Below are 13,232 nucleotides of genomic sequence, written 5' to 3'. Positions count from 1 at the left end.
GAAGAACCCATTGCTTTAACTGCAAATAGGTTTCTATTCTGGAGGTATTTTTGAAGCATAATCTTGACCTACAGTTTCTCTTGATTCATCAAAATTTGCCAAACTAGCTTTCCTAATAAAGAAAAATTGACCAACCGCGACTCCCGCAAAGCAAGACCTCCAAACTTTTTCGGAGTCGTCAAAACTCTCCAAGATGCTAAATGAAGACCACGGTGATTATGACTACCACACCAAATGCAACTTCTAGTAAACTTATCAATGTTAGAGCACACACCTGATGAAAAAAGGCTTACTTACATCCTATAAATAGGTATAGAAGATAAAACTGATTTAGCAAGGCAAATCCGACCAGCTTTATTAAGGAAGCGAACTTTCCAAGATGCTAGCCTATTAGTAAGCTTATCAACCACATCATTAAAATCAGCTTTAGTAACTCTGCCATGCTTGAGGGGGACACTAAGGTATTTTCCCAGAGAATTAGCAAATCGGATAGAAGAAATACCAGTGAAGAGATCCTTGCGTTGTCTAGAAACATTCATAGAACAGATAGCACGAGATTTGTCAAAATTCACCTTCATACTAGATGCTCTGCAAAAGGTGGCCATAGTGTCCAAAACATGAAGCACTTGAGATTTCTTCGCTTTGCAAAAAAGGATAAGGTCATCTGCAAAAAGGAGATGGGAGATTACAGGACCTCCCCTAGACACAGTCACTGGTTTCTATCTACCAACCTCCACTTGCCTAGCAATGAGGCAACTCAACCTCTCCATACAAATAACAAATAAATAAGGAGACATCGGGTCTCCTTGCCTCAAACCTCTCTTTAGCTGAAAACCATCTAACCAGTTACCATTTCACATTAGAAAAAGGGAGAAAGACTTTACACATTTCATAATAAGAGAAACAATAGTACAAAATTTTGTTAATATAATATTACATAATTAAATATATTTATAAAACTATTTTACACTAAAAATATACTAAAATCAAATTCAACCTTTTATTCGATTAGATAAATCAATTTCTATGCTAGATTATCACATTAGAGAGTAATGAAGCTTGCTTACATGGAAAGACTTAGGTGAAAAATTTTACAAATTTTAGACACCTTTATAATTTTTTTTCAAATAACTATAAAGATTGACTTGAGTAAATTTATCAATTTCTAACGAAGAATCTGGCGTAATGACAAAATTGTTTAATTGAATAAAAGGTTGGAATCTGATTCAATAATTTAAATTGGTTAAAATTTAGGTATTTGACTAAAAATGTTAGAGACTAAGGGGTATTGCCCCAAATTATATTCTAGATGGAGCATGTGCAAAAAAGTGAAGAAATATTATCATTCAAAGAACGCCAACGGCCAATGTATAAGGCAACCTCGTAACCAAAATACTTTAATAGTTTAATTAACTTATATTATAGTATCAACTATCCACTTTTCATTCTTTAGAATTGTGGGGAGAATGGAGACTGCAGAGCAAAATAAGATCAAAAGTCCGAATTGGATGCAATGCGGTCAATAGCCGCAATGATGTAATGAAATATAAGTCAGAATTAAACACACATTTAAAATTAGTACTCATGCTCTAAGTACAAGTCATTTTGCTATACTTACAAGTCATTTTGGCTTACAAGTTTTATAAATTGGACCAGGTCTAATAAAAACTACATTCATTCACTGGAGCGTGATAACACACGCGTCACTCAACCATTTCCAAAGCGCGCTCTCACTTACCATTATAGAAGACGCTTCTTCTTCACGTGCCTCCTTCTCTTCCTCCTCCTCCTTCTTCTCCTTCTTCTTTGCGTTTCTCCTCCTTTTTTCTTCGCGTGTTTCATCTTCATCGTTGTTTTTTATTACTGTTGTTGCTGCTGCATTTTTTCCTCCTTCTCTTTCTATTGATTTTGCAACATTATATATATATATATATATATATATATATATATATATATATATATATATATATATATATATATATATATATATTGTTTAATTTTTTCTCCCAAAAAGAATTATAAGAAAACGAAATAAAAAGATGAAGAAGAAGCAGGAAAAGATGAGGAGGAGGAAGAGGAAGAGTTTTAAATTATCAGAATTTATCAGAATAAAATACACCCAAAAATTCTTATAATACACCCAAATATCTTCGTGTTACATCCAAATTTGCTGCAAATACAGAAAATATTTTCTCTAGTACTGCATTTTTTTTCTTTTTCTTTTTTTCCTTATTTCTTTCTTTCTTTTAGTTAAATGAATGTAAGTTCATTCTTTTCCAAGTAATTTTGCAGCATTATGTGTTTCTTCTTCTTTTTTATTTGATTTTTTTGTTTTTATTCTTGTTAAGAGAGTAAAATAAGAAGAAACTTGAAAATGTAAAATAAAAAGGAAAAGATGAATAAGAAAAAAAGAAGAAGACGGTGATGATGATAAAAAAAAAAGCAGCAGAAGATGAGAAGGAGGAAGAGAGAGAATTTTGAATTATGCAAAACTTATTAGAATAAAAATACACCTAAATATATTCGTGTTACACCCAAATATCTTCGTGCTACACCCAAATTTGCTGCAAAAAAATGTTTCTTCTAGTGTTATATTTTTTCTTGTGAATTGAACCACACCTTAGCCACTTGATTGGATTCAAAACAATAATCAATTTTGTTATGGTTCAATTGACAATCTGAACCTAATTTATTATCTTCAACAACGAGATAACTGATGATGGAGGAGAAAGAGAAAAAGAAAAGAGAAGAAATTCCAATGAAAAAGGAAGGAGGAAGAGGTGTTGTTGATGACGACGATAACGAGAGAGAAAAATTACGAAGAAGAAGAAGAGGCACAAAGAAGAAAAAGAAGAAGAAGAGCATAAATATAAATAACTTGTATGACTTGTACGAAAAAACGCTTGTAGGTGAAGAATAAATTAACTTTTAGTTAGCTTGTCAGTAAAATATAAATCTCTTCATTTTTTTCCTAAATTATTTAATAAAGTATAATCTCTTATTACACTTTTCAAAATAAAACCAAAAAATATATATAAAAATATTAAATAATAAAAGATTACAGTTTATTAAATAATTAAAAAAAATTGAGAGATCTGAGATCCACTCATGTAATAATGATGAAATATGGTTATAAGTTAGGACAGGTTGCATTTAAGATTTCTTACCATCAATAACCATTTATTATTTGGAAGACTTTGCTACTCTTAAACGTAATATACTATCTCAACTAAATCAAAACGAGATAGGAATCTAATTGCAGATTATGACACAACAAAATAAAATAAGGCAGCATGTATAAGAAGAGGAAAGTAAATACTCTTAAGAGATATCATGTCATTATAGACATTAATCAAATTATTCATATATAATTATTGTAGCATTCACATTTTGTATTGGTATACCAATTCAAGAAAAGAAAATAAAAAAGAAATTGCAAAACAAAGCTAAGAGTGTCCAAAGTCACCAATGCTTCCTTTGCCCTAACCACCGTTTGTGTGTTAGGAAACGAATGTGAAACAACAACAATATTAATATATTATACAACCTAGCTTTCAAGATGACCACTGCTCTGGTAAGGTGAGGAAGTATGTCGTCATGGCCTTCCGGAACCTCTTCTTGTATTGTTTCGGTGAGACTATGGTCGGGGCAGCGTTCTTCGGACCGCCAAGGATTCCGGAAGCCTTAACCCATGTCTCTAAATGCTTGTCCCAAGTGTACTGTCTCATGAAGTCAATGATCCCGAGAACCAGCTCCTTGCGCTCGTCGTCCACCCCGACCAGCAACGAATAGTCCATAACATCAACAGACTGATGATCAACAAGATTGGGAGGAACTAGTGTTACAAAAAGAGTCATAATTGCTACAACTAAATAAAATAAAGATGGACTTGGCTTGAAATAAATTAGTTGAAGGCCAATAAAGATAGATTCATAAAAAGTAGTGTAGCTATTAACCCTTAAAAATACAATCATGCTGGATATACACTAAAAATCAGCTACCAAAATCAACCATCAGTGTAAAATACATATTGAAATACAAAATTCACATTGAAAATAAGTTAAACTACAAATTTATTTATACACAAATCCATGGTGGCTGATTTTTATGTGTACGTAACATTATTTGTCAAAAAAAATTCTAGTTGTAGCCTTTAACCATTAGGAGGTGATTTGGAAGATTAAAAAAGCTTACTGCTAAAAAGGATGTGTCATTCCATACGGCTCTCTCGAGTCTTCGCTTAGCCCTACTACCAAGAAATATGGGTTTCGTCCTCAATGCTTCTAACAGGTTCATGTCCAGCATCACTTTGTTAGTGCCTGTTGTATCTGGATTGTACCTAGATCTTTCTGACCCTTTCAGATCATATACCCTGGATATCTTTCTGTTGTAAAAGAGATTCTCCATTATCATTACATCTATCCTGGTTTCTTTCCCACCTTTAGGGTATTTGATAGTGACCTGAAAAGCCAACCAAGATAAAACTATAAGCATAAAAGTTTCCAGTTACAAACAACTCTGAAGCTCGCACATGAAAACCAAAGAATGGGCTGAGCTCTCACCTGATATAAACCAAGAATTTTGGCAAGGCAAGTCGGCCCTCCCGGGTTCAAGGAATCCATAAGGTATTTGAAGTATTGCGGAGCGAATTCCTCAAAAGAATCCAATTCCGTCTTCGTGACTTGTTTAATAATGAACCTTTCGTCCAACGACTTGGCGAAGTATACATTACTTTTCCCTCCTTGTGCTCTCCATCTCTGGCAACGGCTCAAAGATCTCACGAAATCAACTTCATTGGAGCAGCACTTTTTCCTAAGTGCTTCGAACTGCTTCGCGAAATAGCAAGTGACAGAAAAATTCACTCTACCTCCAGCACCCAAAGAGTCATCACCAAAAGAAATCTGAAAGTGTAAAGATTTCTTGGGGTCCCGGATAAGAGAACCAAGGGAAGATGTAGCATCTTCGGACATATAACTAGCATAATTGATATAATCCAAGTCCAGAGAACCCCATGCATTAAAGCTAGATGTAGCCAAATCTTCTCTGCTTTTCTCGCGAGCAGCAGTCAAGCTAGCATCTTGCAGGTCCGACTTCCCAGAAACCCAATCTTCATGTTCCTTAGAGCTAAGAGCATAGGATATTATGCTAGAGTATTCATTGTCATAAACAGCAATAACTCTGTCACCATTATGTGTTTGGGGAAGCAGCAACCGAGCACCTTCGGCTATGTGAGAACACGAGGAGATGAATGATGGTGTGGCGCTCAGTATCAAATTTAGTCTCTGTGCCTCCCACGGCAACATTTGAAAGTAACTTTGAAAAACATTAGAGACAGGGTCCCTAACCATATTCTTGTATTCTCCGGAAGCATGAAAAGATCTGAGTGTTGATAAATGTAATGAGGAGGGCAAGACTTTCTTGATTCTTTCCTGGACTCTTAATGCTGAATCAAAAGAATGAACTCTGATTGGTTGCATCAACCTTCTAAAAGGAGGGTTATCATTTGGAAAAGAATGCCGAACGGATCCTGCTGGTAAAACACTGGATTGTGCTGTATGAAGTGGTTCAACTTTTGTATAAGGTTGCTCGGTTCCTGTCCCAGTCCACGCAAAATCTATTTTCTCAGAAAGATTGGATTCCCTGTGCGGAAAGCACTCGGATAATGCTCTGTTGACAACAACTTCACCATCCGAGTGTGCCTCTTCATCAAGATGGCATGTTAATGCTTCAGAAGTACAAGGTCCAAGTGAGTCATCAGGTTCTCCAACCATATGAACTTCATCGGGCTCATGCAATTTTAAAGGCCGATGATTATCTTGCTGAGATACATTATCCACATTCCGATCCTTGTGAAAAGAATCAATGCTTGGTTCTTTAACCTCTGGGCATGATTCATTTTCCTGTTTACCCTTGAAACGACGACTTCTTTTGATAAGAGAGTCCAACGAGTATAATCGGTGATCCCAGACATATGAACCAATTAGAAGTGAACGTCTCAAGCGATTTAGTTCTAGAATATCTACAGCCATCTTCCCCGGTAGCGGAGTCTCTAAAGTTGATAGTAGCACATTCTATATTATAAGAACAGAAGAGGAAGTTAGAGAAAAAGTACATGCATCAATAAAATGTATTAACAAAGAGATTTGGCACCAGATATCAATTAATTTGCTCACATGATAATCTTTTCTATCTCTTTGAAGCATATCTTTCAGCTCCAGTATGTGGTGATGAATTTCGCACGTATCTGACAGCTCATTTCCCATGCCATGAGAGCTAACACTTCTTTCAAGCCGATCAAGTGCATCCGATATCTCCACATACAATGTTTCCACTTTCCGAAAAAGCTGTACAGAAGGACGAAAAAAGAAAGGTTAAATTTTCATATCAAAGGGTAGATCAACTATATTTCAGCACCACTTTTAAAGTAGTACTGCAAATATTAGTAGTAAGCTTTTCGAATATCACCTCTCCTGCCTCCTTTCTAGTCCAGTCCTCTTGATTGTGGCCGAATTCTAACACAGATGGGGGCAGATGGACAGATAGAATATCAATAGGGGAATACCGGAAGAAAGCAACCATACTCCCATACCTGTTAAATTTGGTTGTTCATCAACTTTCTAGTATTAATAACCAAAATAAGTGACATACATAAAAAGAATTGTCAATTAGAGATTCTTGTATGGATGACTTACCCGTAAAAACGGAGGCAGTCCCTCTGCAAAGAATGTCCACAGGTTGCAACCCGATTAGCAGTTGCATGGTTTGAAAAGCTAAGTTCCAGAAACTTTCCAAAAGACAACCCCCAAGCAGCATCCGACATAACAACTCTGAGAGTTGCTGGTGGAACTCCATCTATGAGAGGACACCTGAGACATCGGTGCCACATCCAAATCTTACCATCTTTTTCCCCTGGTAATTTCACCGAGGGAAGGCGCCTCACATTGATTGTAAGATTTCCCTGTTGGTGTGTAAAACAAAGGACGTGTGCATCAGCTGGCTCTTTACAAAACTGGCAGCAAGATGTCTGAAAAAGAAATGCAATTTACTTATTATTTCATTCATAAATAACATGGAACAATTGAAAGTAGCAGGAAAAACAAGCATGACTAACCAGATCAAAGAGATCATCACGAAGATACCTCCCAAGTGGCTTATCAAAAGAGCCGTAGAATTTTATGCGCAGCAACCTATTGCGTTCACATACTGTCCCTTTTGATACACAATGACTGGAGAAGTACACCAATATGCTCTGATTACTCTCTGTGGCAGAAAAGTATTCACCTGAGAACTCGTCCTCATTAACCTTGTCTCTTGTCATGTCAACAACTTCACCATGCTCCCTCTCCTCTTGAACCATGGTTTCTTGCAATTCTTCTTGCGAAAGGTCCCTTGTGCTGAACAAAGTGTCCCCCTCCAATTCATTACAATTATTCAAATAGTCTGGTCGCGCAGTCAGATTAGAAGTTAAATTACTACAGCATGAATCTGAGAGTACATTCTCAGTACTACTATAATCCACCATGGTGCTTGTGTATGAATGAAAATTATGGTCATCAAGATGCTTTGATGGTGAGTCCAAACTTCCAAGCTTTTTAGAATCAAGATCAGCATCAGCCTCCGAGTGGCACATGGTTGAAGGGAGTGAGTTAGAAATATCAGCATCAATTGCTGCAATCTCAGGCATGTCCATTGAGTGCTTTACTATCATTTTGGGAAGGGTAGCACCTTCATCAGCAAGGAATGAGGTCTCAAGAGATAAATGATAAGCTGCAAAAACTGCAAATTGCACAGCATGTTTAATTTTCTTTAGATTTGCACGGTTCGTTCCCTTCAGTAAAACCTACAAGAACCAAAATCAAAATTAGATTGCATTGCACACAACCATGCCATCCTGTGATTTTACAAAACAAGGAGACAAAAAAAATGGAACTTACAGTACATCCCAATCGCCGAGGACAACCTTCAAAAAACATCAATGTTTTGGATGGCTTCTTTTGAAAATTAGTAGCAGCCTCATGATCTTCAACCATTTTGTCTAAGCGGAACAGATCACAGTGGCCCACTCGTGCTTTGGATAAACTATCCACTGATGGCGTGATATGAGCACCAGTGCAGCGAGCTATTCGCTCGAGCAAAGGCCTTTTAACATTCAACACCAGGGAGATTTCCTTTGCTAGCAAATATTGCTGAGCACATGAAGCTACACTTCTTTCTACCAGCAAAACATTTGGTCGAAGAGCTTCAATTTTTGAAATTATCATCTTGAGATGATCATTTTCCTGCCCACAATCACAAAATTCATAAGTTCTTTCAAGGGAGAAAATTTTAACAGGGAGAAAAATAATCCATACAGAAATAAAGAACGCACCTGCTGCAACAATGTATCAAAAGAAGCAAGTTGATTCGGAACCTTCTGATACTCCAGTGCTCCTGCTAAAAGGAGTAGCCTAGGCTTTTTGTATTGAGAGGTCATGCGCTTATGCTTAATATTTTTTGTACAAACAACTCCTTTTATAAGGGTGCTGCAAAATAGAAGTCAACAATTTAGTGGTTAATCGCAAAAGATGTGCTTATCCACATCTTATATAGGCAAAATTAGAACACATTACCTCTCACTCGGGCTTCCAGATGCTACACATTTGACCTTTACATAATCGCCAGGATCCATACTGCCGCCTCGGCTAGTATCTGGTTTGACAAAGTTAGCAGCCTTCCACGCAATCGTTGCCACTATGTCAAGCCAGTCCTCAGGATCATTTTCCTTACCAAGTTTAATTCCCTCTCCTTGTAAAAGCTGCGAAACAAGAGCTCTAAAATGCCCCTGTATGACAGCTTTTAAAGGTTCTTTATTTCCCTCATTTTGCTTCTCCTTTGTGGGAAATATGTTAGATAAACTGCTACTGGATGAGAAGATGGCACCAGAGTCACCAATATCATCATCCTCATCGTCGTATGCGAAAAAATTGCTTTCGGCATCGTCATTTTCATCTTCAGGTGCTGGCGGGAACCAGATAAGACCGTTGTTTTCAAAATCCAATGGCCTCTGTGAATTCTCATTCTGATTCCGGAAAATTGACAAGTCATCAGAAAAATAAGCAGTATTATATGCATAATCAGTCCCTTGTTCAGGCTTTCTTAATACAGCCGTGCTTTGTTGACCAAAGGGACCATCATGTTGCGAGCCAGGGATTTTCTCTTGCCCCTTCTGTACAAGGAGCCCAACCCGACTAGAAGTAAAATCATTCCTAGAAGGGCTATCTGAAGGACTTGACCCCACAGAATTATAGTTGTAAGTGTCATGTCTAGCACTAAAGCTACTTGAATCTATATCTGAATAATTGTCACAATATGTACGTGATCGCCTATGAAAGTGCTTGGCAGAATCCTCAATCTCTTCTTCATCACTCCTACATTTATATACAAACATGTCAATAATTGTGGAATCAAGTTTTGTCAAAGGGGTTTTCTAGTTGCATCAAAAGATCATTACATCACTTATGCAAGGATCAATGATGAGAGCTTGTAGAAGGTTTAAAATAACTTATAGATGATTAATTTTCTAACAATCCGAGGCAGAACTCAATAATTCAAAGGTAATGAGCTTTTATGTGAGCAAACTTTTTCTTATGACAAGTTGCAAGAATTTTAATGAAATTCCAAAAATACAGATAAAACCAAGTAACTTCCTCAACCAAATATTGAACTAAAACCAGATCCATGAAACTTACATAAAGTTTTTGCATAAGGATGTGGGCAGCGAAAATGTGATGTGCTTTATGATATAAAAATGATGTCATAATTATTTTATCCTTGTTAATATATGATGCACCTAATATATAACTTTAGCTGTTGTGACATAGATGGATCTTATGGATTTTTTTTCAGTTAAATTGTTAGTTATCAAGTTTTATTATAAAAAAAAAAATCGATTAATTTAATTTAATATGGTCAAAGTTCTATATAAGGAGCAATAATCTTTTAATAAATCCATTTTCTATTTCCGAAATACCTATTATTCTGATCAAATTCTTTTTTTTTTTCCAACATACTCAGGCACATGAAACCAAAACCAATATAAAACCAAATTTATACACATGCTATCTTTTGGCATCTACAAGCAGAACATCACATCATCAACTAATCTACAATCCGAAGCAGCACTCAACACTTCAAATAGTAATGAGCTTTTATGTGAGCAAACATTTTCTTATGACAAATTGCAAGAATTATAATGAAATTGCGAAAATACATAAAACCATGTAACTTCCACTTCCTCAAACAAATATTGAATTATGAGTATGAGTACCTGATGGTAGATTGATGAATTGATACCGAAGATGCTAGAGTACCAGACGAGCTCATCCTCCTTGTCATGGATTGAGGATAATAACCACAGTCATGGTCATGGAGATATCTTTCAAAGTGATTTCCCTGATTCAACTCAGTATTGATTGGAGAACTAATTCTCTCACTCTCAACACTAAAACATGGCGAAGGTGGCTCAGGACTCTGCCTTGGACTCTCTTGTGGAGAAGCTGAAGGATGCACTTTCTCACTATACTTCAACACCCTATTACTGTTATTATTATTAGCACCTGAACAGAACTTGCAAGACCTTATGGTGGTTTCCCCGAATCCATTGTTGCCAGATTCAGCATTCGGAACAAGATCATAACCCCGGACGCATTTGGCACACAACCACCGGCCACAACTCTTGCAATTGTACTTCTGCTGTGCAATTTCAGTGAGGTTTCTATTGCACTCGCAACACATTTTGCAGCCACTGTTGAGCATATCAAATTTCTCAGACAAACAAGACAAATCACTTCCTCCCCAAGAAACCCAATTCCTAAGCTTTTCTATTAGATCTAGTAGAGAACTGTCAGGTATTCCCATATAAAGATGCAATGACCCACATAGAACAAAGCCAATGCCTCCACAACCAACCCAAAAAAAAAAAAAAAAACCTCCTCCTATAAGGATTAATTCTTTCTCTTTCTCACAAAACCAAAATTAACAATAAAAAAAATTCCTATCCTTCGGCACCAGAACACTGATCACTAGAATTTGTCCAAAAAATGAAGAAATTTAAGTGAAGAGTATTGGTAACAAGAAAAGAAAAAAAAGACCCACGTAAAATTTGGGGGTTGATTGGGATTGTTTTTATGTTTAATTCTAATCAAATTAAAAATGGTTTCTTTTTTGTTTGATTTATCTTTTTTTTTTCTTTCTTTATTTTCCTTTTTTGGTGATTGCAAATCCTCCTGGGAATCAAATAATATCAAAGGAGGAATCGACAACTATAGCAAACGCAAATCTAGGACTCACCAATCTAACACACTATTTACACCCAAAATCCTACCAACAACATACCAAGACAGAACTTAGAATCCGACCCCCCCCCTTCCTTTTTTCCTTCTCCCACAAACCCACTGAGAAAAAGAACGAAACTTTGAAATGCAAACCTCACCCCAGAAAACTTAACCGATCCCTGAATCATCAACAATGCACTGTGTAGAAACCGGTTCAAGCATTAGCACCCAGAAGCCAAAATAACAAAATTAGGAAGACCCTTATCAGAAAACCTCTTTATCTTTATGCTCTGAACAAAAAGGTGATGCCTTTGAGAACCCTTCAAATCAGATTAGTAACAATAAGAAGAAGGAGAAGAAGAAGAAAAATAGAAAAACAGAAAGAAGGAAGAAACTTTAAATGATAGGAAGAATTAGAATGAAAAGGAGAAAGAGAAGAAGTACGGAGAAGGTTCCCTTTCTACCGGAGTTGCAGGCTCGCATCTCAAACAACAACACTTCCTTGTTACCCATCTTTTCTTTCTTCCACCCCTCTCTCTCTCTCTCTCTCTCCTTTCTTTTTTTTTCCCTTTCTCTTTCTTCTTCTTTTCTTTTTCTTTTCTTTTCCTTTTCTTCTCTCAGTCCTCGCCACCTTATTATTATTATTTTATTTATTCATTTTTCTTGTAAGGAAAACTCAATATATTCGTTACTTTCTCACATCTCTCTCCTCTCAATCTTATTACCAAAAATACAATTATAATAATTGATAATTAATGATTCCTTGTCAGATGTTATTAAGTCTAATTGAGTTCTATAATGGTATCTCCTTTCCTATTGGCTGCAGCCTCGATCATCATGCTTAGTGCATAGTGTGGGTTTGGACTAACTTTTATAAACAGAAATTTATATAAATTTTGATTAAAAATGAATTAGTATTAATATAGTTTATATTTGATCATTTTTATTTAAAATAGAATATAATAAATTAAATATTGTTTGAATTATATTATTTAAATTACTTTTAGATAAAAGATTATAAAAAAAATTATGAATTTAAATAATTATTTTATATTATTTTATAATTTTATTTTAGATATTTAAATAAATATTAATATATTTTTTAGTACTTTTAGTATTCTAATAGAATAATAGAATTATAATATAAAATAAAAAAATATTCTATACAATAAAAAATAATAATATATGAAAGAATATTAAAAAAAAATTATAAAAAATAACAAAGAAATGAATAATAAATAACATAATTGGTATATAGAAAATAAATTTTAATCTAAAGTAAAAAAGTGAATACAAAATTAGAATTTGTAATTTTTTATAAATGTGAATTGAATGGTAAAAATTATTTCTATTACATATATAAAAGGATTTAAATTCTCAAAACTTATTTAGACAAATAAATAAGTCGATCACTTTATTAATTCAAGTTGGCTGCTTAATTCAAAAATTTAAATAATTTTATGAATACATAAAATTTTTTATTTTTATATATATAATAAAATATTATTAAAAATTATAATTTATTTTCTAATTATCTTCTAATTCTAATACTTTTTAGTATTTTTAAAAATACCAATATCTTAAATTATACAATAGAAACTTTAATAAATAAATAAATTGATTATTTGTTTGGTTTTTCTTATCATCTTGTTAATATGTTTTAGGAACATATATTTTAAAAGTATTATAAAAATAATATTGATCAAAAAAATTTTGAAAATTAATTTAAAAAGTTTAAAATATGTTCTTAAAATGTAATTAATTAAATTCTACTTTTATATATGTATGATTATTTTAACAGGAGGTTGCTCGTTTATACCCGTCTGCAAGAATTGTATTCCTGTTCATTGGTCAGCATCAGTATGTAGACCACGGGCAGGACACTTTCTAAGCACTTTTAAAATTGATAGTGAAGTACAC

General features: G+C 34.6%; 1 protein-coding gene across 1 annotated transcript; it reads right to left on the bottom strand.

Annotated features, from left to right (window-relative positions):
* Positions 1 to 3,316: 3,316 nt before the first annotated feature.
* Positions 3,317 to 12,069, bottom strand: LOC112742019 (putative 1-phosphatidylinositol-3-phosphate 5-kinase FAB1C). The gene is made up of 12 exons (XM_025791232.3): positions 11,757 to 12,069; positions 10,307 to 11,632; positions 8,610 to 9,407; positions 8,369 to 8,522; positions 7,935 to 8,279; positions 7,112 to 7,840; positions 6,693 to 7,024; positions 6,466 to 6,589; positions 6,174 to 6,344; positions 4,563 to 6,071; positions 4,195 to 4,461; positions 3,317 to 3,809 (listed from the first exon to the last, which is right to left on the bottom strand). The coding sequence occupies exons 2-12, from the start codon at positions 10,894 to 10,896 to the stop codon at positions 3,555 to 3,557; spliced, it is 5,274 nt and encodes a 1,757-aa protein (XP_025647017.1). The 5' UTR covers positions 10,897 to 11,632; positions 11,757 to 12,069; the 3' UTR covers positions 3,317 to 3,554.
* Between the last annotated feature and the right edge of the window lie 1,163 nt (positions 12,070 to 13,232).

The sequence above is a fragment of the Arachis hypogaea genome, chromosome 14 (assembly GCF_003086295.3).
Source record: "Arachis hypogaea cultivar Tifrunner chromosome 14, arahy.Tifrunner.gnm2.J5K5, whole genome shotgun sequence".
NCBI classification, from domain to species: Eukaryota; Viridiplantae; Streptophyta; class Magnoliopsida; order Fabales; family Fabaceae; genus Arachis; species Arachis hypogaea.
The sequence above is the reverse complement of the archived record's forward strand: the minus strand, read 5'-3'. Positions and strand labels throughout refer to the sequence as shown.

What these genes read in the sequence shown, in the direction of transcription:
- LOC112742019 (XM_025791232.3), bottom strand. Translation starts at nt 10,896, where the DNA reads ATGGGAATACCTGACAGTTCTCTACTAGATCTAATAGAAAAGCTTAGG. An exon ending in TTGATACATTGTTGCAGCAG is followed by an intron (nt 8,280 to 8,368) that starts GTGCGTTCTTTA and finishes GATTGTGGGCAG; the next exon opens with GAAAATGATCATCTCAAGAT. An exon ending in CTAGAAAGGAGGCAGGAGAG is followed by an intron (nt 6,345 to 6,465) that starts GTGATATTCGAA and finishes CCTTCTGTACAG; the next exon opens with CTTTTTCGGAAAGTGGAAAC.